General features: G+C 47.5%; 5 protein-coding genes across 9 annotated transcripts; 3 read left to right on the top strand and 2 right to left on the bottom strand.

Moving 5' to 3' along the window:
* The first annotated feature begins 226 nt into the window (after positions 1-226).
* Positions 227-6,637, top strand: LOC108097680 (cytokine receptor). Of its 2 annotated transcripts, none has more exons than XM_017200145.2 (3): positions 227-1,846; positions 3,288-4,357; positions 4,601-6,636. In XM_017200145.2, exons 1-3 carry the CDS (start codon positions 714-716, stop codon positions 6,199-6,201), a joined length of 3,804 nt encoding a protein of 1,267 aa, XP_017055634.1. In that variant the 5' UTR covers positions 227-713; the 3' UTR covers positions 6,202-6,636. The 2 variants fall into 2 exon arrangements, with proteins under 2 accessions (XP_017055634.1, XP_017055635.1); XM_017200146.2 differs by lacking the exon at positions 227-1,846 and adding an exon at positions 2,563-2,762 and having other exon boundaries at positions 4,601-6,637.
* Positions 6,638-6,789: 152 nt separating this feature from the next.
* LOC108097471 (cytokine receptor) lies at positions 6,790-10,418 on the top strand. The gene is made up of 3 exons (XM_017199743.2): positions 6,790-6,801; positions 7,484-8,613; positions 9,193-10,418. Exons 2-3 carry the CDS (start codon positions 7,520-7,522, stop codon positions 10,298-10,300), a joined length of 2,202 nt encoding a protein of 733 aa, XP_017055232.1. The 5' UTR covers positions 6,790-6,801; positions 7,484-7,519; the 3' UTR covers positions 10,301-10,418.
* A 120-nt stretch (positions 10,419-10,538) lies between these two features.
* LOC108097473 (glucose-6-phosphate 1-dehydrogenase) lies at positions 10,539-15,522 on the bottom strand. Of its 3 annotated transcripts, none has more exons than XM_017199747.2 (4): positions 15,160-15,522; positions 12,225-12,484; positions 11,942-12,159; positions 10,539-11,823 (listed from the first exon to the last, which is right to left on the bottom strand). In XM_017199747.2, exons 1-4 carry the CDS (start codon positions 15,176-15,178, stop codon positions 10,746-10,748), a joined length of 1,575 nt encoding a protein of 524 aa, XP_017055236.1. In that variant the 5' UTR covers positions 15,179-15,522; the 3' UTR covers positions 10,539-10,745. The 3 variants fall into 3 exon arrangements, with proteins under 3 accessions (XP_017055236.1, XP_017055238.1, XP_017055237.1); XM_017199749.2 differs by lacking the exon at positions 15,160-15,522 and adding an exon at positions 13,013-13,362; XM_017199748.2 differs by lacking the exon at positions 15,160-15,522 and adding an exon at positions 12,543-12,676.
* Positions 15,523-15,825: 303 nt separating this feature from the next.
* LOC108097474 (RNA polymerase II subunit A C-terminal domain phosphatase SSU72) lies at positions 15,826-17,981 on the bottom strand. The gene is made up of 3 exons (XM_017199750.2): positions 17,666-17,981; positions 17,335-17,593; positions 15,826-17,270 (listed from the first exon to the last, which is right to left on the bottom strand). Exons 1-3 carry the CDS (start codon positions 17,890-17,892, stop codon positions 17,169-17,171), a joined length of 588 nt encoding a protein of 195 aa, XP_017055239.1. The 5' UTR covers positions 17,893-17,981; the 3' UTR covers positions 15,826-17,168.
* An 81-nt stretch (positions 17,982-18,062) lies between these two features.
* On the top strand, positions 18,063-23,279 carry LOC108097472. Of its 2 annotated transcripts, none has more exons than XM_017199746.2 (3): positions 18,063-18,765; positions 20,999-22,003; positions 22,064-23,279. In XM_017199746.2, exons 2-3 carry the CDS (start codon positions 21,079-21,081, stop codon positions 22,957-22,959), a joined length of 1,821 nt encoding a protein of 606 aa, XP_017055235.1. In that variant the 5' UTR covers positions 18,063-18,765; positions 20,999-21,078; the 3' UTR covers positions 22,960-23,279. The 2 variants fall into 2 exon arrangements, with proteins under 2 accessions (XP_017055235.1, XP_017055234.1); XM_017199745.2 differs by having other exon boundaries at positions 18,063-19,612.
* Positions 23,280-23,318: the final 39 nt, after the last annotated feature.

Genomic DNA, 23,318 nt, shown 5'->3' with positions numbered 1-23,318 from the left:
AATAAGGTATCGATATATCGGTAATCGGAATGTTAAACCACTCTTATCAGGTGATAAGACAGTGCGCAACGTTTAAAAACGGGGTGTTCTCACGAGTCTGTGCAGGAACAAAGGTTTAACGGCCTTTTCGATTTGAATTGCTGTGTAAGTTGAACAGGTGCGACTATCGGGCTATCGCACAGGTAACCCTTTGTCAGATATCGCGTATCGAGCTGCGATAAGTTGCGATAAGTGGTCACACTGCAGACAACCCAAAAAATCGTCGACAATAACGCGAGCGGGGGCAGGGAGGAAAAACGATCGCCGTCCTTAGCCAACCGAGGATTCTGAATTTCTGCGCAGCCATAACTTAGCAAAACAAACCTAGCATCAGCTAAATATATCCTTAAGTAGTGAAGTGCCGAAATAAGAGAAAAAAGCAGCCCACCACACCTGGGGACAGCAAAATGTTTTAAAGCCACTTCCAGGAACGCAGCGTATAAACGGTTTCTGAGAACTGTCCACCAATACAGAGCCACAAGTGCCACGGCCAGCAAGGTGTTCTTGTGAGTGTGTGCGCGAGAGCGGCCTATCGGTGTGCGCGTGTGTGAGCCGAAAGAGAGTTCGAGGAGGAGGAAAGGGAGAAACCAAACTAGAGTGACCCCACTAAACAACAGCAGCTGGAGAGGATTAGAGTGAAACTTGACAGCGGTGGTGGATTAGGAATAAGGAAAATGTGGCCCAAGGCGCAGGTCGTCCTGCTGCTCTTTATGCTGCTCGCCGGTTGCGAGGCGGGCGTGGAGCCGGGTTGGCTGATTCCCGACAAAGTGGAGCAAGTCATCGGTGGCGACTTTAAGATCAGTTGTACTTTGAACGAGGCCTACTTCCGCGAGGTGAACGCTACCGAGCGCTGCACAGTGGAGGAGCTGTACTTTCTGGCCGGCAAACGGGAGTTCCGCAATCTGCCCGACATTCGGCGGCTCAACAAAACGACGATCCTCTTCAGCGCCCAGAACGCCTCCGAGCAGGAGCAGGAGTACCTGTGCATGTGCCGCGACTATGTGATCAACACCTCGAAGGTTTACGTGGGCACCAGTCCGCTGTTGGTGCGCGATTTCAATTGCCTGGATTACGACTTCCAGTTCATGGTGTGCAACTTCACCCAGCCGCCCAACAAGGTCATTACCAAGTACAACATCAGCTACAACACCAACAACGATTGGCGGTACAGCAATTCGCTGGACTGCAACTTCGATGCGGCACCTGTGGTCACATGCAACCTGACGGATGATAATTACAAGCGCTTCAGCGAGACCTTCTACTTCAAGCTGTTCATTGTGAATGCTCTGGGTCACGAGACGCAACCGATTACGATGAACCACTTTGAGCGTTTGGTGCCAGCGAGGCCTGGCCAAAACCTGACCCTGGTCAACAGGACGGAGAGCTCGGTGTGCCTGTCGTGGGAGATGCCTCGCCGGTCCAACTACAACCGTGGCTTAACTTGGCAGGTGCGCGTAGCGCCGGAGAACTTTGCCACTCTCAATCGGACCAGTTGGCGCAACAATAGCTCCACGATCAAGGACACACTCTGCCTCACGGAGCTGCCCTTTCCCTTTTACAATTACACGCTGCGTGTGCGCGTGCGCGCCAACCAGAATAACACAATGTGGAGTGATCCCCTGATCTACGGCTTCGAAACCGCTCCCGCGCGGCCACGGCGTCCTCCGCGAGTCACCTACGGCAGCTTCTATGTTTACTCATCGGAGGAGGGCATGCGATTCTTCTGGGAGCCACTGGAACGGCAGGAGCACAACGGGCCGGACTTCAAGTACATCATCAGCGAGTATCGCATCAATGGAACCCTCATGTGAGTACGAGGATTAACCGAAAAGTAATTGCAATCGAGGTGAAACTAATTAGACAACGAAGTGATATAATCAATTGCTTCTTTATTTGTTGATAACTCGTATTCCCCTGCCGCTCAAGTAGTTCAATTCGATACACAGAAAATAAAGAGTGTGTGCTTATGGTAAAAGTTTTCAATTTGTATTTCCATATCACTTTCATATTTTAATCATTTGTTTTGATGTTTTCTAATCTCGAAAAAGAAAGAAAAGATTATCATCGTTTCATTTGTTTTAAACAAAGCCTAAAAAAAAAGAAACTAGTTTTTTTTTTCATTAAGTACGAAAAGGATTTTCGAATTTAATTTGTAGTCTGTATCAATGATACTTTAGATTATTTTTTGAGGTGCATGGGGACCTATATGATAAGTGTGATAAGGGCTTTGCCAGACTTTGGCACCTCAATTAGTCAGTGGCAAACCTGTCTCAGTCTCAATTCAATGTGTACACACATTCGTGCTACGGCGGAGAGATTCGCCGGAAGACGGAGACGGCGACGGCGACGATTTCTTGAGAATACGTAAGGCAAGACATACGGCGTAGTATTTGCAGAAGCACACACGCGGAGAGCCACATTCCCATTCCCATTTTCATTTTCATTCCCATTCCCATTGTGGGGTTCCGTTGAAAATGTTTATTTTTATCCATTCGCCCGAAGTGCCGATGTATCTACACACATCCATATGCACACCAGTAGCAGAAGCAGAAGCAGCAGCAAAAACACGTTCATTAATAGGAAGATGGGAGGTGTTTTGTGCGAATGCACTTCCACAGAAATCGGAGCCAGATACACCGATACCCTGCACTCATCGCCATCGCCATTTGACGCCACTACTTTGTGTATCTTAAAAGTAATGGATTTGCAATATATGTTCATAGGTACTTATTAGTTAGCAGTATCTTTGCCTGCAAAATTGATCTTATTTAGTTCGGTTCTTAATCAAAAGTATTATTTATTTACTTGTTTCGAAATACAAAGCAAAAAACTAGTCTTTGTGATAATTTCGTTTGAAAGCAATTATTGCCTTCAGAGTTCAGAAACATTTAGCTTGGAAAAACCAGCACATGACTTATTAAATCAATCTGTACTGGAAAACCAGATGATAATAATTTCTCAGAACCCTCTTAAAATAGTTTCTCGTGAATTGAGCTGATAGTCGTTTCATTATAAAAGTTCTATCTTTTTAAAAACATTGGACAACATTGTATAAAACCAAACCATCTTGTTTACAAATATTTTATAGCAATCTGATGATACAATAAATGAAATTTGTTCAAATGTACTTGTAGCTTTAAAAAACATTCAGAATGTTTTCAAAAGTGACTATTTATTAAGAAATGAATGGTGTAGCTTTTTCGGCAGGATTCCTAATCCAAAACCCGTCTCCCTTTAAACTTCTTCAGGGACCCTGGCCTCATCAAAGTGGAGAACAACTCGGCGATGATCGAGCACTGGGACATGAATGCGGTGCACCACTTCCTCATCCGGAGCAGCAACAGCGAGGGATTGTCGGTGAACGCCACCCCGATGACGATCGGTCCGATTAGCAACCGCGACTTCCGTCAGCGGGTCCCGAAGAACATCCGCAGCGAGTACCATTCGATCAACAACAGCTACACGCTCAGCTGGGAGCCGCCGGAGGACCGGCTGGAGCTGCGCAACTACACGGTCTTCTGGTGCGAGCCCAAGCCGGGCCTCCAGTCCGAGTGCAAGGGACCGATCCGCTTTGCCGAGGTCTCCAGCGACCATCAGCACTTCACCACGGCTCGGGGACAGAGCACGCTGCACATGGCCGTGTCGGCCAACTATCGCACGCACAACACCGGACTGCGGTGGCACATCTGCAGCAGCGACAAGATGGACGACCTGGCCAAGATGGAGCCCTCGATCGATGTGGCCACCAGCAACTCGCTGAGGGTCAGCTGGGTGACGGAGCGCGTGTGCCCGGTGATCCTGGAGGGCTACAAGCTCACCTACTGCCAGCGATCCAGCGGACGTCCCGATAACTGCACCACTGTCGCGATTGGAGATCGCTATGCCACCAAGTACGACATCAGGGACCTGATGCCCTACACGGAGTACAGCGTGAAGATGCTCATGTACTCGGAGTCGCGGGCCAGCAAGTACAGCGACGAGCTGGTCAATCGCACCAGCGAGGCGGCGCCCAGTCAGCCGCGCGATCTGCAGCTCATCCGGGTGACCAGCGCCAGTGCCCAGCTGAGCTGGAAGACGCCGCTCATGGCCAACGGGATGGTGCGCGCCTACGAGGGCACCTTCAAGTCCCTGCACGACAACGTCACCGAACACTTCCGGGTGATGGCCTCCACCATGGAGCTGGTGGACAACGAGAAGCCCATCTACTACCGCCTGGGCAACCTGACCGCCTTCACCGACTACGAGGTGAGCGTGCGGGCGAGGACGCTCTTCTCCTCGGAGCCCAGTAACGTCATCAACTTCACCACGGCTATCGGAGGTGAGTCAGCACTTCTCCCTCTTTATCAAGGGGTTTTTTTTATTTATGGGGGTGTGTCTATTTTCGCTAATACGAATTCAAATAAACAGGAATGCGAGATAAGCAAACAAACTTAAGTCACTGTTATTAACTGTTCAGTGTCGTGTTACTATATACTATGTATATAATTAACACCTTTGTTAGTAAGCCTTATTTACTATATATATCTACTATATACACTAAAGTGAACATTTCTCTGCGCAGTTCCGTCGCCGCCAACGCTGCAGGTGACGAACAACAAGGACCAGAGCTCGCGGCTCGAATGGCAGCCACCGAGGATGCCGGCGGGCAGCATTGACTACTACGAGATCTCGCTGCGCGACAACAACGCCACCTGCCTGATGAACATCGTGCTGCCGGGTCGCAATCGCAGCTTCACGATGCCCACGCCGCGCTGCACCAGCCACAATCCCTTCCAGCTGGCGGTGCGCGCCATCAATGTGGATCAGCATCCGCAGTTCGAGGGCCTGGATGCGGCGGAGAGTGCACTGCTATCGCTGATGTCGTCGCGGGCCGGCCAGGGATGCGAGCCCCAGACGGACGCCCTGGGCGAGCAGGAGCGACGGCAGTTCGAGACGTATGCGGGGAACAGCACTGCCTATCGGCTGTACAGGTCCGAGTGGGATGCGTACGGGTTCATCTGCACCCCGGACACGAACAGTGTGAAGGCCATGTACCGAACGGTCGAGGTGTCGGTGGCCATCGTTGTGCTGGGCGTGATTTGCTACCTGGTGTACAAGAAGTACCGCAAGATGTCCGACATCGACTTGGTGCTGCCGCAGGGCATCATGGAGACCCTCAAGAAGCCGATGGACATGGGTGGCCTGGGCCTCGGCATCGGACCCGATTCCTCCGTCAGCGGTGGCATCGTTTGCACGCGCGTCGACGATTCGCCGCAGTACACGCCGCAGGATCTGCCGCACGACTTTGGCAGCTGCGGCAGCGAGAGCTCCAAGCTGCTGCGCACACAATTCTCCACCGGCGGCATTGGCTGTGTGGACGACGACCACCAGGAGACGGCGCCCATTAGCGCAGTGGCGCCCCCCACCAGCTACTTGTCCATGCGGCACGGGCTGCTCGTGCAGAACGATCGCGAGCGGGAAAGGGAACGTGAGTTGGCGATGGAACGTGAGCAACAACATCAGCAGCAGCAGCAGCAACAGCAGCAGCGGGAAAGCGATATGGAGCGGGAGCAGCGGAACACCAACGGTTACATCAAGCCCACGCAGATGAAGAGCTGGGCGGCGGGAGGCAATGCCAATGGCAACGGCAATGCAGTTCAAGCGCCGCCGATGTCCATGCCGCTCAGTGGCTATGTGCCAGTGCCCATTCCCCAGGCGCGGTTCAATCCTCCTCCGGCTCCGGTCCAGACAATGGCACCCGCTGCTTCGGCCGCCTCCGCCTTCTTTCCGCCGGCCCATCTGCTCAACATGGACAACTACGTGCAGGCCTCGGATCTGCACAAGCTGAAGCCGCTCGTCTCACCGCCAATGACGTCCTCGCCAACAGTTGCCAGCCAACAGCAGCAGCAGCAGCAGCAACAGCCATCGACCCAGCCAGTTGGTCAGCCCACTGCGCCCGCGCCAAAAATGGCCGACATCGGGTACACCACCATGGAGCAGCTGCAGCTGACCGGGCTAATAAAGCCGCCATTGCCGGCCGCTGTGGGATCGCCAGCTCATCACAATGCAGGAGGAGGAGGAGTTGGAGTTGGAGCGGCGCCCTCTCGCCTCCAGCCGCAAATCAATGGCTATGTCACGCCCCAGGATCTAAATGCACTGGCCCACAATCGACAAGTGCTCTAGAGGAGAAGGAGGAGCAAGAGCAAGAGCAAGAGCAGGAGGAGAAGGAGGAGGAGTCAGTCCGCCACATTGCATGCAACCTCACTCTCAACGTGACATCCTATCAACCAACCATCATTCAATTTGTGTCCAAACGAACCCCATTCGCATCCCGTTCCAATGCCATGTCATCCACCATGGGTCCACCAATTCTCCGGCAGCTGTTTATAGTAATTAGTTGAGACTCCCCGTTTTTATTTATTTTATACTTCTTTGCGATGCGTGTGAGGCAAAAAGTATTTTGAATAACGCTGTAGTATTTTTTTTATATATACATATTTATATTCGTACGTGTACAACTTAACCATCCGCGCGCGTCGACAGATCGAGCTTTTAAATTTAACATATTAAATATATAATAATATATAACGCACACCGCTGTATGTCAAGATAAAATTAATTTTAAAAAAATCTCAACGTTTCGTTTTGCTTTTATTTTTCGCGGGCTTGGATTTAAGCTCGAATGGTCATCGGTCAATCGAACATTTCTTATCGATAAGTATGCCGAGCTCCGCTGTTCGAAATTCGAATCGGTCAGTTGTGAAGTTATTGAGCTGCGAGAAGGTTCGTTTCTCTTCGAATTGCATCGTTCGCCTGGAGTGTTATCAGTGCATTAAAAACATTTAAATTATCATCGATCTTTTGATGTGGTCAATGTTATTTATTTTTCTTGCAGGGAAAAAAGCTTCAGGGCAATAAGATAGTTATTAAATGAAACTTTTAGCAGCATAGAAACGTTATAAAAACAAATAGTTATCATAACGTTTTTTTAACTACTTTGTGCTTCTTTATTTGAAACTTATTTATCATTAATTCGAAACTGTACTGCCATTTGCAAAGGGGCGATAATCACGTTCAAAGCATTTGCTCAAAGTTAATTACATATTTCCTAATCGCCCTGGTTCTAAGTTATGCATTTTAATGATGGAATTTTTGATGTGAAAGCTTTGATTTAACGATCTATAATTCAGAACCCAGAGCAAACTAAAAAGCCCAGCTAATACCTAGTATTCAATTAATCTACAGCTAGAGCTATGTTTACTTCGGTTGAAGTACACATAAATCAGAGAATAGCCAAGACCTAGAAATTCGTTAAGACAAATATCCAACCCGAGACAAAGGAGAAAGGATGTGCAGGAAATATAGTCCCTTTATGGTTTCTAATTGTTACCCCAAGGTTATATAAGCTTTCAGTTGACCAAGTCAATTTAATTTCGGTTTTATTTCCCCTTTTTTTATAATATAGTTCAGCGATAAGAGAACACAAACGTTACCAGAACTAATGGGATGGAGGACATGGCTGCTGATTAATATGCTGGTGCTCGGCTCTCTGGCAAAGTGTATGGATTTAGGGCCGGAGTCGGAGTGCACGACGATGGAGGTGTGGTCCTCGAATGATTCCCAGTGGCGAGTCGGTGGAATCGGCGAGGTCTACTGCAAGGGATGCGAAAACGTTGATCCGCAGGACATGGTCTTCCACCTGCCGCGAAGGAATCTGCCCCGACAATGGCTGGACAGCAGCAACACCACTCTGGTCCACTCGGAGGGGAACCTGAACAGCACCTGGGAGCTGCGTTTCGAGTGCCTCTACCAGGATGCCCTGATGGGATCCGCCTCCGTGAAGGTGTTCCCACTGATGAACGTCACCGATTTCGAGTGTCGCTACAAGGGATATACTTTAATCTGCACCTTTAGCCGTTCGGAGTTGGAAAGCTTTGTGGCCGTGACCAGCTACCAATTGGAAATGAACTCTTTGAAGCCCGTCGATTGCGAGAGAGTGGAGAACTCAACTAGGATAACATGCCGGGTGTACATCGCTTCGTTGAAGCCCAATGAAAGCCGCTTTGTTTTGACCATGATCGATACTTTGGGCAATCAGACGCAGCACTTCAATTTCAGCAAGTACGAGATGATGGAACTTGAATGGCCAGCGGAAGGTCCCAAGATCAAGATGCGATATGATAACAGAACCTGCCTCACCTGGAACTGTCCCTATGTTCTTCACGACGAAAGGGTTGAGTACAATTTGCTATTGCAGCACTCGAATCCAAAGCTATCGAGGAATATCACCGAGACCAAGGAGCTTGTGGGCGGCCTTCTTGTGTATGAGATTTGCTTCGAAACTCCGCGGCAGGGCGATCAAAGGTTTGATGTGATCATAAAGCAGCGGTTTGCCCAAAAGGATGCTCCCTGGTCGAAGGACTTTAGACTTAGCTTTACCACCAACAAAACATTGCCATCCCGTCCGCCGGAATTCCTGCCCAATGGCTTCCACTATGATCCCAATAAAGCACAGTTGAGGGTCTACTGGGAGCAGCTGGACAAGATCGAGTTCAATGCCCCCAAACAGAGTTACGAAGTTCTAATCGAATCGGGGTAAGTTCAAACTACATATAAACCATCTTGTATTCTAGATTATTGGAAATGCTTTTATTGGTCTCCCCGAAATCGTTCTTGAAAATTAGTTTGAAACCATTTTTATCTCCGAAATTTTACAATTTTTTCTTTAGGAAACCCTGAACTCGAAAACTCTAGTGTAAACAAATAAATCAGAGTCGAGGTTTTTGTGTTTTTTTTCTGAGAAATCGTTTCAATTTTATTGCGTTAAACACGCGTCACATTATCTGCTCATTTTTCCAGGAAAAAATACTATATAATTTTATTAAGAATTCGTACCGATAACGCTTAGATTGCTCCCTATTATTTTTTCTTTATTTCATTTATTATTTCTTTGTTCGCCAACAAATATATTTTTACATCCTTAACAGCCTTTTATCATCAAGTAATTCAAGCCATGTGCTTTGCAAATTGATCGGGTTAAGCGTTTTTAAAGAAACTTCTTAAATTTAAGTTAGTTAAGTTAGTTAAAAAGTAAGAGAAGTAAAACCTTAAACGGAGTTTTGCCAGTTAAAAGCTGGTATTAATTCTTCTAGTTGATCGTTTCGATTGTTCCAGCAAGAATGCCTCCATCACGAATCGCAACTCCGCGCTCTTCAAAGACTGGAATCCCTCGGGTCCAACGACGATATCGATTTGGAGCCGGAACGAACTGGGTCGGTCGCTGAGGAGCAGCCGAATGGTGGTGCCCGACCTGCACGACGCCAATATGCGACAGCCGTCGCAGCAGGAGTACAACACCTCAACGAACACGCTCACCTGGCGTCCTCCCGAGGACGAGGCGAATCTCCTCCGTTACATTGTCGTCTGGTGCAAGGCCTCCAGTGTGAACTACGACGAGTGCAGCGACGAAGAGCCGATTGAGAAGCGCTTTACCCGGGAAACGAAGTACAGGTTCGATGGACCAATGCCCCTCCATCGAATGGCGGTGGCAGTCGAATATAGTGACAATGCCAGCGGAGGACTCACGTGGCTGGGCAAGGCCAGGAGTACTCTGTTCGAATCGACGATGCGCATTTTCGAGGGCATCATAGCCATGCTGGTGGTGATTGCTGCTCTGGCCGTGTTGGTCTTCAAAAAGGTGCGAAAGATGGCCAACATTCGGGTGGAATTGCCGGACATGGATTTCGGCCCTGCTCCAAGCTGCCAAGGTCAGGCGAACATCCAGATGCCGGTGGAATCGGTTCCGGGAAGCATGCACGCCAGAATCTACTACTCGGATCTACTGACAAGGGCAAGGGATTCCCCGGAACCCATCGACTACAACTGGCAACCGGAAAAGCCAAGCCAAGGAACACCCATTGTGCCATTGAGCCCGTATGTCCACATGAACGGATCGAATCCAATTTGCAACGATGGCTACTTAAAAGCTCCACCACCAAGGGCAAGGGATTCCCCGGAACCCATCGACTACGACTGGCAACCGGAAATGGAAGTTGAAGAGGTTAGCGCACAGCCAAGCCAAGGAAAACCCATTGTGCCATTGAGTCCGTATGTCCACATGAACGGACCGAATCCAACTTGCAACGATGGCTACTTAAAAGCTCCACCAGCAAGGGCAAGGGATTCCCCGGAACCCATTGTGCCATTGAGTCCGTATGTCCACATGAACGGACCGAATCCAATTTGCAACGATGGCTACTTAAAAGCTCCACCAGCACGATAATGAGACATAAACATTTGTAAATATGTAAAGTTAGAGATTCCAGTTCAATACTCGCCTTGCATCATTGTGATTCATTTAAAAGTAGTTATCCATTATTATCATCCACATTTCATTTTAATTAGTTATAATTATTGAGGTAACGTCCTGAAAGTTAATTTTGATAGGAAACATTTTAACTATTTGCAACCTTTTTTTTTTAGCTATAAAAGTATAGCTTTAGAATTAGAATACGCTCGTATTTATTTATGTTAATGTTTAATAAAAAAATTCTCGTACAAACCAAAGAAAAATAATTACAAATAACCAAAAAAAATACATATCGTATATGTATGTGCGTAAGGACAGAGAGGAGCAGGTGGAAGTGGAGTGGGTGGAAGTGGAGGAGCAGGTGGAAGAGGAGTATGTGTGTTCTTGAACCCAAGCCCGAGCTGGAGGGCATGACCCCTCAGAGATTGGAGGTGGCCCCCTTGCCGCCGTGCCACTTGTACGAGCCGGAGTACTTGAAGTTGTTCTCCTCGCACTTGCGGTCCGCCTGCTTGGGGCCACGGGAGCCGTACTGGTAGGTGATCGGCTGGATACGCTCCCGCTCGATCTGGTGCAGGATGGGCGTGAAGATGCGCCACGCCTCGCGCAGCTCGTCGGAGCGAACGAAGTGCATTTGGGAGCCGCAGAAGACGTCCAGGATCAGTCGCTCGTAGGCATCCGGCAGGTAGGAGTCCTTGTACCGGTGCTCGTACGTCAGATCCAGCTCGGTCTCCTCGATGTCGAAGGTGATGCCGGGACTCTTGGTCATCATCTTGAAGTACAGCGCCTCGCCGGGCTGGACGCGGATGACCAGCTCGTTGCGCTTCGTGGTGCCCTCGAAGATGTCGCCGGGGACGTCCTGGTACTGGATCCTCACCTCCGCCTTGCGTTCGTTCAGAGCCTTGCCGCAGCGCAGGATGAAGGGCACTCCCTGCCAGCGCTCGTTGTTGATCTTCAGCACGCCCATGGCGTAGGTGGGCGTGTTCGAGTCATTGCTCACGGTGGGATCCTCCAGGTAGCCCGTGCGCGCATCCTCCGTCGCTCCCTGGGGATTGCCCAAATACTGGCCCAGGACCATGTCATCCAGCGTCAGGGCCTGGATGCTCTTCAGCACCTTGACCTTCTCGTCGCGAATATCGTCCGGATGGCAGCTGACCGGCTTCTCCATCGCCACCAGCGACAGGATCTGCAGCAGGTGGTTCTGCATCACGTCGCGAATGATGCCGAACTCGTCGAAGTAGCCACCGCGACCCTGGGTGCCGAAGGGTTCCTTGAATGTGATCAGCACGGAGGCGATGTTCTCGCGGTTCCACGTCGAGCTGAGGATCTTGTTGCCGAACCGTATGGTCATCAGGTTCTGGACCATCTCCTTGCCCAGGTAATGATCGATGCGGTACAGCTGATCCTCGTGGAACAGCTTGGCCAGATGGTCACTCAGCGCCTGCGAGGAGGCGTCGTCTCTGCCGAAGGGCTTCTCGATGATCACGCGGTTCCAGCCGCTATAAAAAATATAGATATTATCATAATACAATGTTATATGCTTTAACTAATATTTGTTAAACAGTTTTTCTATTATTTGTTACTGCATCTTAGTAGCCTTTAGATCCTAGTACTCACCACACCGACATGCAAATCTCCTTGATGTTAATGGTCACCTGCTCGAAAACGCTGGGCGGCAGGGCCAAGTAGAATATCCTGTTGGCCTTGTTCTTGTTCTCCATCAACTCCAATTGCTGGTTGAGCAGCTCGAAGCCCGTTCGGCCATCGTAACTGCCAGAAACATATTCATTGAGGCCCCAGAACTCCTCGTACTTCTTCTGCTCGTTTTGCTGGAGCTGCACGGATAAGCGATGGGTTAGGGATCCACAAGATATAGCTTGGACATGGGTTAGAGAAGTACCTTCATGTAGGGCAGGCACTGCACTTTGAGAGCGGCAATCGTGAGCTTGGAACGAGCATAGCCGCAGAATTTCGTGGGCTTCGGCAGGAGATCGTCGCGATAGAGCCACCACAATGTTGGATAGATCTTCTTCTTGGCCAAATCGCCGGAAGCCCCGAAGATCACAAAAGTGTGGGGGATCTGGCCATCGAAGTGGGTGCCCTCACAAACCATTGTCGGGGACTTGAGCGATTTTATGATGAGATCCAGGGCGGTGTGATCTGCAACGAAACGAAAAAAACATCATTGAAAATCACTACCAGTTTTGGTTATTCCTACCAAAATCCATCCAAGGTTATTTTCTATAAAGATATATCAACTATGGAATTTAAAACACTTTCTTCTTTTCTGAAAACTAATATAAACTAAACCCTTTTAATCGTATCTTTAAATTGCCAAAAAAAAAACCCATCTAACTGGGGTTACCCAAAAATCAATAGAAAAAAGATTTTTTAAAAGGTACTAGAATATTTTGTGTCGAGGCATTTTTGAATTCCCACCAACAAGTTATTCAAAGTCTACTTCCAGGTTGATATAATGTACCTTTAACTTTAGCTTGGAGTGTGATAGAAAAATATTTGAAAGTCATAATGATTTTTTTAAATAGAGTATTATATACATATATAGTAAGAGGGGAAGTTATGTGTGTAATTAGCATTGTGAAAATATTTTAAGGAAAGAATGGGTCATATCATTTGACTTGTTTTCTTAACCCTTTCCTACGTGTTCTGAGGGACGTTAGGACTCACCGAGCTCCCGGAGGAAAGTGAACGCCGAAGGTCGTGTGCAGACTTTATTTGAGCTGGTGGAAAGGGCGATAAGCACTCGATAAGAACCGAATCCGTTGTCTAATCACCGCCGAAGCCGATGACTGGCCAAGCAATCCGTGAGCGGGAGCACTGCCAGAGGTCACCCTCCCAACCAGCAGATAGTGGACCTCTGGAACCGCTGGAAACGGGTGTGGAAATCGGCGGCCAGGTCGGAAAAGAACGACCAGGTGGTGGCAGGAAAACGCGGAAGCGCTTTCGCGTATCTTTCGATGCGGTTGGCACAACAGCGAATGAAAATCGCTCAACTGCGGTTCATTCGGCTGTTGGGTTGACTTTAACAAGGTGTTGGCGATGAACCAGGCAGCGACGTCGACTTCGCAGCGATCGTCAATCGCCAACTGTGAGCACAAAGTGCAAGCGACATGTAATAGGTGTAATCTTCATACATATATATCCAAAACTTGGCTTCGGAATAGGCCCCATCAGTTTCAAGCCGATCGCGTGGCGGAAAAGCGTCAACAGATGCGCCCCCACAGGGGCTCATTAAAGCGCCTTTGATTTGACCTTTTCAAAGATACTATACGATTTTATCAATCCGAAAAATCACTTACGTAGCTCTTCGATCTAATTATTCTTATCATAGGAAACAGTAAGCTTCGAATAATATATTTAGTCTAGCCAAAATATATAGTACATTTACTTGTTGAGGAATAACCTTAGTTACCTTTGGTTTTTGCAAGGTAACATCGAACTATCTCGACTTCCTTAGAACACAAGTACTAGTCAAGTTACAGAATTTTTAGGAAATCATTATCAAAAAGATAACGGTGAAATAGTCAACCTTTTGAAATTCAATTATTGATTTAAGATACAAAGCTAAGACCCATTATTTTATTTGAAACAGTCAAGTAAAACCGAGTTTTTGGTAGAGATTGAAACAATAAGGTAATAATCATCATGAGTCGTTTAAAAGTCAGACGACGTATCACGTGTTGGTACGGACAATTCAATTACTGCTAGCGAAGGGTAAACACATTTTGAAATTGAGAAAATTAACAATAAATATTTAAAAGTATTTTCCTTGCTTTAAACAGAAAAGGCATACTTTTCGGCTGCAGAGGATCTGAAAAATCTGCGATCTGGGGGAGCAAACCAGATTGGGTCTGTAGATGATGACTAAGTGGACTCCTTTGAATGCCAAGATTGTGAGTCAAAGCATTACAGTCAAACTCCCATAACTCGAACTTCTTTAATCTCAAGGCTTTGAAATTAAAATTTGACCTTACATTCGAGAAAGGTTTTGCTTTTAACTTTAGGAGTACAATTTGATTGATGGACCTGTTTTAAATATTAGCCATTGAGTGTAACAGTGAATATATCAGTTATATTTATATTTTAGAAATATATATATGTATATATTTTTTTGGTACAAGATGGTTCGATTTGTGGAGGTCGGACTGTAATCTCGGCCGCATCGCATTTGACATTGACACAGACGAAGGCATTGGGGCAAGGAGAATCGCGTAGTGGAGAACCGGAGAACGGAGAATGTAGCAGGGAGAAAGAGAAGAGAGAGCCAAAGAGAACAAGGTAACGTGTTTGAATACATTAAATGCCAAGCGGGTTTTGTGTCTATTTTTGTTTTGGAAAGGCTTTTCGTAAGACAACGCTTATGAACCCACAGGTGAGGTAATTATTTGTGCGTTGAATGTTAAGGTACATTCATGTTCCAATGTCATTGTCAGTGGAGATTGGACAACGGTGAATGGAGAATGGAGACCAGGGGTCGTCATGCCGGGTCTTCATGCCGGGTTTTAATCTTGGGGAACGGGATTGAATCGGGAATGAGAACGAAACCAATTGCTGTTGTTGTTGCTGGTTATTATCGGTTGGTAATTGTGGAGTGAGAGTGAGAATGAGAGCGGGAAGATTGATAAGACTGGCGTCCGTTGCTTTTTTGTAGGTGACCCCAGTCGAAGAATACACTTTTGAAGGGCGCAATCGCCCACCTGACGCGACAGTGATCACGAAAAGTTTGTGCCCCCGGCAACTCATATTTGAATTTGTTGCCAACAATCAGAATCGATTAAATCGAGAAAGCCAAATCCCCGAACCGATATACTCACCTTCCTTATGCGTTGCCATCTTAACCTGTGTGTTATATCCGCCGCAAAAAAAAAAAACAACAAAATTCAAGCGATCGGTTTTTGTTTGCCTTCGGAGATTTCACCACCGAAAAAAAACTTAAAACGTTGTTTGTTAATTAACCTTTGCGGCTTTTTCGCCCGAAACGCAGTGTAATTACATTGACCAACGAAGAGTTACTGTCTGTTGTTTTTCGGCTTGTCTTGTTTAACAATTAAACTACGGAGTCGCGGAGCTAAGTAATGAAGCTAAGCACGATCATTCCCTGACTGACTGAAGCATAAAATAAAGCGGCGACGGCGGCACTTGCCAATGGCAACAACACCAACCGACGCTTTGTAAACCCCGACTGCGACGGTCGATCGCAGCACAGGAGCGGATTTGGTAAACTAAACTTAAAAAAAAAAAAATCTGATTAATTAACAATTTGTATAGACATAGTAACCAATAACTTATATTTAAAGTCCAAGTCAAATGATGACAAACAATATATTATTTTGCTAAGCTTAGCGTTCCAAATTACCGGCGCGAAAACTTATATATTAAATTTTCTTTTTTTGTTAAGGGTGAATATAACTGTTATTTAAAATAAAGAATTATAGAAGGTGTAAAACAAAAGTTTAACGTCAAAATAAAAATCATTTAAATGAATGTGCAAACTCAGTAACGTTTTATCATTGTATTTTGCGGATCGAAATAATATAATAGCAAAAACATTGTGTATATTAACTTTAAAATATTTGCTTTCAGTAAACAGATATGCATCGGCTATTTGTAACACATAGAGGCACACAATTTTAAATATATCTTACAAACTTTAAACCAAAAAGTAATTTGGGGACTCAAAGCTCTTGTTTAAATAACCGTGCTATAAAAATTTTAAAAAGAAAATAGTGTAGGTAATATAAGTTCGAATGACAGCCAAAGTTCAAATTAGGATTCGTTTTGATCAACATTTTGTGTTCAGAACCCGATGCATTTGTTAAACCAAAATAAACAAATTTTGAATGTCAACAAGAAAACCTCCTTGACTGGCGTACTATTTTTATTCCAATCATTATTGTTGTGAACACAATCTGAGTAAGTCATCTGCCTTGGTTGGTTTTTATTGTATTCACCGTATCGAGCTTGCACTGTATGTATTTAGTATCGTGTACTGGAGCCCGCAGCGGGCCTTCCTTTGGCTATTTTGCTTGAAACATTCGGCACAGATGATCTTCGGGTGCTATTGATTAGGCTATAAAAATGGCAGGCGGACTGGCGCCCTGTCTGAACAATATGAAAAAACTAAGCTAGATTAGAAACTACACCCCTCTGGCCACAAGGTGGAGCCCCAAAGGCCCCGATCTCCCCATCGATCCGCACCTGGTTGGCTCTCCATTCACACACGCATACGCACACGCACGGCTCTGTGTAATGCGAGTTTTTTCTGTTTTCACACATGAATCAAATCGTATCGCAGCAGAGCGAAGAGTTGGAAAGAGAGTGAGAGCGGGAGATCGGAGTATCGGTCAGATGGTCGGTTAAGAAATCCCAGTGATAAAATCCAGAGACGACGAGCAGAACGAATGCGGATCTTCCGCCGGAACTATAAGGAATACGGACACGTGTACACATACTACATATGAAAGGGTTACGGATCCGCCGTGCTGTAATGGTCACCATTTGATGAGTGCTGTGTGTCTGTTTCATTACAAATTCATGAGCCATTGCCAGAGAGTGCAGGTGTGTGTTGAGATTGGATTTTGAATCGGTTGTGTGAGGGCATGCATGCTTTGTGTGTGTATGTGTGTGTGTGATGGCCCCTTCTCTATTTACAACTTTCTTAGATGCTAGGTTCCCAATTCCGGGACCCGCAGCCCCACGTTTCCTACACCCTTTGCCACAAGGATCCAATCCTGGGCGGCAGGGCGAGCGATTCACTCGGCTGGAACGCAGGGAGACTACGGGAGTGTGGTGTTGGTTGTCTGGGTTTCGGTGACGTCGGTCGTCAGTAGAAGAGCACCGAGTGCAGAATGACCCGTTTGCGCCGCTCCTCGAACTCCTGGATCATTTCGTCGATGTCATTGTCCAGATCCGTTGACTTCGCCATCTATAAAGCGAAAAGATAATTAAAGACAGTAAAGAGCTGATCGTCTTATTTTGGTGGATCCTACCAAGTTTATCATGTCCGTAATAAGGAAGGCACCCATTAGCGCATCCTCTGCGTTGTCCACCACATCCACATTGATAACGTGCACGGGCCGGTTGTCCACCGAGTCCAAAGACTCCATGTGCAGCACCACCAGATCGTAGACGCGCTCCTCCACGGTCACGATGATGTCGAACTGCTCTTTGGTTTCTTGGAAGCGCTCCGGGCACTTTTTGATGCGCCGATTGCGGTCGAGCATATGTAGCAGACCATTCTGTGTGTAACTGTGTGTATTTGAGTGGAAAAAATGAAGATGATTAGAGTACAGAATGTGGACCTTTCATGGCAGAACTCACAACTCCTTGTCCTTGGACTCCAGGTCGCGGTAGATGTCCTCGTAGCTGGTGCCGAACTCGTAAACATTCGGCTTGTCGAACGCCATGCCGGGCAACTTCACCCGCTCGCCGGTTCCGTAGGAGCGCACGTTAAAGCCCTTCTTGGCCAGGAAGTTGTGCGCCTCCATCGATCGGTTCATGTTCGAGGAGCAGACAACGGCCACGGACAGCTTGCTGGGATCAGTCATTTCTCTTTGGCAGTGCGGTGATTATCCAGTCCTCAAAAAAATCTACGTTCACCCAAGGTTTTGGAAGCAGTATGACAGTCACTCGGTTCTGACAACTAATGAAAAGTTGGTGTGGCCAGCTGTTGCCGCGCGCAGTTGGTTATACTCAGTTCGCACCGGGACCCTTGGTAGTATGAATGTGGTGAGCTCTTCAATTGAATTTGAGTTTAGCACGTTTAATTCGGAACCGGAGAAATCGGACTCAGAAGTATAGGATTTTGGGCACTGTTCGGCAAACCCATTTTTCCAAAAATTTGGCCAGAAGACCCAAATTTATATAAACCACAAACTTATAGAGGTATGCCGCTTTAAAATCGGAGATGACATAAAAAAATGATGGGCTATGAAGTGAAAAGCCTTCACTGCAATTACTTTTTGCCCTTTTTGCAATTACTTGTTTTTAAAATTTATATAGTCCTATCGATAAAAGTGTTTCGATATCGATTTTTTGTGCGCGGTTTACCAATACTGTTAGACACAGTCTGGCAGCATTGATTGTCCACAATTCTAATTTTTAAATCCAACCGAAAGGAATTTCAATTTGACAAGGCGCCATAAAGAAGTTTAAATTAAATTAAGTCACGACTTGTGAAAGAGAGTCATTTAACGCTGTCGTTGTCCCTGGCATCCAAAAAAGTGCCTGAAGGAATGGACACCCAAAATTCACTGCCCCAACGAAAATAACAAACCGCATAACCAATAGCAATAACCGACAACAACCTTCCAGTTCGGAGCTCGTGGAATGCGGCTCGGCAAGTTGGAGCCGTTGCTGCCACCATTCCTTACCTGTGTGCGTGTGTGTGTGAAGCAGGAGCAGCAGCGTCGCGAGTGCTTGTGAGTTGAGCAGGTTTGCAGCACGGCACAGTGGGTCGGGTCCTGCAATGCACCTCAAAAAACCTTTTCTTGGTGCAAAGTTTAGAATTTTGACGGTATTTTTGGCTTGGAAAGTATAAAGGTGGCAAAAAAACGTAAGCAATGAGCATCTGCTTTTGCTAGGTAATTTACAGTTCAAATCGTTCTGCTTCCCATCAAAATTGTAGTCCAACTGGTTTTCCGGCGTTTTAATATATTTTCAAAATATTTACTGTCTTTGACTCTTTTAAATGTGTCTGAATGTTCCACTTTTTCGAATCGCAGTTGGCTACCACTGTGGCAAGCGGCATTCGGAATTGGCTCGTTCCACAGCAGAGGCTCACCTGTCCGTGTAAGCCGTGTCTGCATGAGTGGGTGAGAGCGAGAGAGAGTTGTTAACTGGTTGGGCGAATAGCTGCCGGCGGCCAGAACCGATCCGTTCCGATCCGATCCGATCCACTGTTCCGAAGCCCAAGATCCGATCCGATATTAGTCGTACTTTGTCACTCGATCGGTCACCGCGTCCCAGGTCCAGTCCACTTGTCGTTGTGGCTTTGGTGTTTGGGTTTCGGTTTCGGTTTTGGATCTGCTGTGGATGAGGAAGAGCAGCAAAGCAGCAGTAGCAGGAGCAGGAACAGAAGAGAATCCGGAGGACGAGGCTGAGGCTGAGTGAAGAGCTCGCGCCGCCTATGGCATACCCACATTTTAGCCCGCGCTTTATTCATCCGCCAATTAACTACTATCATCCGTCGCTTTCTTCGCTCGCCGATGGCCATGTAAAGGTCACAGGTCAAGAACGGAAATTAAAGTACCAAAAAAGAATCCGGAGGTAAACCCGTTTTACAACCCAGTTGCAATTTGTTGTTCGTTTCGTTCGGTTCCTTGTTGTTTTTTTTTTTAACTTTTTTTTGGTAAAATTCGCAAGAACGGCAGGTGCTTTAAGTTATTTTTATACCAGCTAGTCGGCGTTGTAAAACTATAAAGTGTATAAATTCTTGATCAGCATCCACACTCTTTAAAGATCTCTTGAACAGAAATATGTATTTCTAATAACCTTACGCGAACTTGAAATACTTTGAAATCAACGATTCAATCATATATGTGAATACAAAAATAATATTTATATATTGCTTTTATTTCCATTAAATTCAAGCACCACAATTTAATTAAGTACTGACGTTCTCAAGGTTGCTATTTATTTTGTTTTCCTTGTTGAATCGAACCAGGTCAAATGTGTCCATCCATTTTTGCCATCCCTTTACATTTACAAACCACTTTAAATGTCTTAGAAGAGATGACTCAAATTTGTTGACACGTTCGATTTTCTTTTCTTTGTGCTTTGGAAAACCGTTGGGTCAGCGGAAAAAGGTTTCAGAGCAACCTTCATATTTCCGTGGAATCTGCACCCTGGGAAGAAATCTTAGCCATGTATAAAAACCTGTCCATTCCTACTGATCCTACGAATTGTATGGTAAACGGTTCACTTTTTTTGGGCCAGAAAGACCTTTAATTAGGTTTATCCTGCTAATTTAAAGGTGTATTTATGTACACACAAAATGCATGGTTATAAATATGCAAATCGGAGGAAGTGATTCGGGCGGGTACCGGTTATCATTTTGTCGAGGCCCTCGACTCCTAAGTTCTTTCTCGTTTCGGGCAAACTGGTGATCCACATCACTCCTATACCTTCAATGCTCGTATATGCCGCAGGTTGCAAGTTGCTATTGCTTTTGCTTTTGCTTTTATCCCCGCATCCAAGGTGCTCCTGGTGAAAAGTTCTCCGCCATATTCTACACTAATTACACAATACATGCGATGCACTCTGCACACACATAATTTGTGGGAAAGTTTTGCACATGCGCAGCCACTGGCGAAATGAAAGTGCCCACGATGGTTTTTCTTTTTCCTTTTGCAGCCAATTACCGTTGCGAATAGCAGTTAGTTAGTACACACTAGTGATGAAGTGGAAAACTGTTTGAAATACGATTTTATTCAACCAGTTTTTCATACATATATGCTTAAATATATATAAACTCTGTGAGGTAAACCAATGGCTTTGACTTTTCTGTAAAACTTTAAGAGAGTAAAATGTGGTTTAATCAAAATAGAAGAAGAATTTTTGTATCATTTTGTGTTTCATAACTTTGTTTATACAAAATTAAAGTTTGAGAGATTTTTCAAAGTATCATTTTTCTTTTATTATATTCCTTTGAAGGTCGATTGTCCTGTTTGATCACTAAGTCCTCGTCATCCAGTGCAGAATGTGATCGGAGTGAGGGCGCCAAACCGCCGGAAATGCTGAAGCACGCCTCGACGACGAGCAGTGCCGCAGCGGGCGCCAATCCGCTGGCCACTTTGCTGGGCGGCCAGCTGCTGCGCACCGCTGCCAACAGCAGCAGCAACATCAATTGCAATGGCAACGGCAACGGCAATGGGAATAGCAATTGCAATAGCCACACGAACAGCAACAGCAGCAGCAGCAACAACCACACGGGAAGCAGTGGCCAGAACACACCGCCAGTGGTGGAAGCGGAAGCGGCAAATGCAGGATCAGCAGCCACTGGTACGTGCAACATATCCACCACCACCGCCACCACCAACAACAACATCAGCAACAACATCGGCAACATCGGCAACACCTGCAATGCGACGACAAACGGTGGTGGGTCGCCGACACCCGCAGCAGCTGCTGCTGCTGTGGCAACCACCGCGCGCAACATCCACCTGCGACCGCCGCAGCCGCAGCCGCTGAATATATCCGCGCTGAACGCCTCCGTTACGAGCACGCTGCTCAACAACGGCAACCCCGCCAATTCCACGCTGCTGAACATCGCCACGCCGAGTACGCCGCTCAAGCCGCTCACCCCGCTCACTCCGCTCACCCAGCTGACGCCCAACGGGCACTTCCTGGGCAACGGGAGCGTGCACCATCACACCTACACCAACCAGCACATACTGGCCAGCAGCAGCAACGGCCTTCAGCAGCAGCAGCAACAGCAGCAGCAGCAGCATCAGCACGCGCAGCAGCAGCATCAGCATGCGCAAACGCAGCTGCATCAGCAACATGCGCAGGCGCAAACGCAGACGCACAATCTCAGCCAGGCGGCGCACAACTACAGGAGCTACAGCCACCTGAACGCGAATCCCGTGCGCCACAAGGTGCCCAAGTCGGGTCCTTCGCCACGCGAGGCGCTCACCAGCTTGGGACTGCTCTGTTTGAGTAAGTGAGCAATGGAAATCGAAAAGCCAGCACTTATAATTCCTCATTCTTTCCTCATAGTTTCCCTGCTCCTGGCGCTGCTCTCGCTGATCTTCCTGCTGCGGATCTCGCCGAACGGACGCGAGGATGCAGTGGGTCGTGGCCCGAGTGGCGAGGACTTCATCGTGGTCTACGACGTGACCCTGGCCCTGGGCGCCCTGTCGCTCTCGCTGAACCTCTGCTGTTTGCTCGTGTGCGCCATTCAGTTCCTGTTCGCGGTGAAGCTGCGCGAACCGTCGTTCGAGGGACGGGAGAACCAGTACCTGGCCAAGTCGAGTGCCAGTCGGACGTGCGCCGTCAGCGGCTTCTTCATCTCGATACCGGTCTTCCTCACCGGCCTGATCCTCTACACCTTCAGTCACTTCCACTCGACGCCGGCGATCGTGACCAGCCTGCTGATCGGCGTGGGAATCGTCTTCTGCGGCGGCGCCATGGTGCACAATGTGTTCGTTTGGCAGCGCGAGAAGACCATCAGTTATCGCGGCGCTTCGCTGGCGCACCACAACCTCTCGGTGATTTCCACGGCCCCGCTGCCTGTGCCCTTGCCACTGCCACTGGCGCTGCCGCCGTCCAGTGGCTATCATCCGTATCCGGGCCACCAGAGTCATGCGGGCCACCATTTGGTGCCGCCTTCAGTGACGGCAGTCTCGCCCAATCACTCGCATGGAAGTTTCAATCCTTTGCTAAGCAACAATCTGCTCAATGGAGGCGGCGGCGGCGGAGGAGGGGGAGGAGGAGGAATGGGAGCCATTAACTCGTCCTTTCTGGTGCGTCCCGCCACGGCCACGCCGCCAACGCCCACGCCGAGGTTGACGGGCGCTCGCGAGGCCAGCGGCTCGGTCAGTCCGGGCATCCCGCCAACGCTGGACATGAGCAACATCACCGTCCTGCTGCACGAGCTCTCCACGCTCGTCTGAATCCCTGTTCGGGATAAGGATCAGGAAGCAGGAGGAATAGGATTAGCCACTAGACTTGTTAACAGACGACACAGCCACCGCCCCCGCCTTCAGCTTGCCGAAATCTAGACATAAGCCCACACACTCGCCACACTGTAAATATATTTGTACATATGCGCATCCGACACTCGAAACTCGAACAGAATAACATCGTTGTAAGCGAAAAAGCAAGAGAAGCAGCTGCCTGGCCATTTTAATTCAATTAAATCCACCGGTTAGCGGATCAATGTAAGCAATCAGATTTGTTAAAACAAACCCACATCAAGGGGGGAATTAAATGTTGAGTAAGTACTTAGATTTTCCCAAGTTTATCCTTTTTG

Source organism: Drosophila ficusphila, unplaced genomic scaffold (assembly GCF_018152265.1).
Source record: "Drosophila ficusphila isolate 14025-0441.05 unplaced genomic scaffold, ASM1815226v1 contig_197, whole genome shotgun sequence".
Taxonomy (NCBI): Eukaryota; Metazoa; Arthropoda; class Insecta; order Diptera; family Drosophilidae; genus Drosophila; species Drosophila ficusphila.
This window is presented reverse-complemented; position numbering and strand designations above follow the sequence as displayed.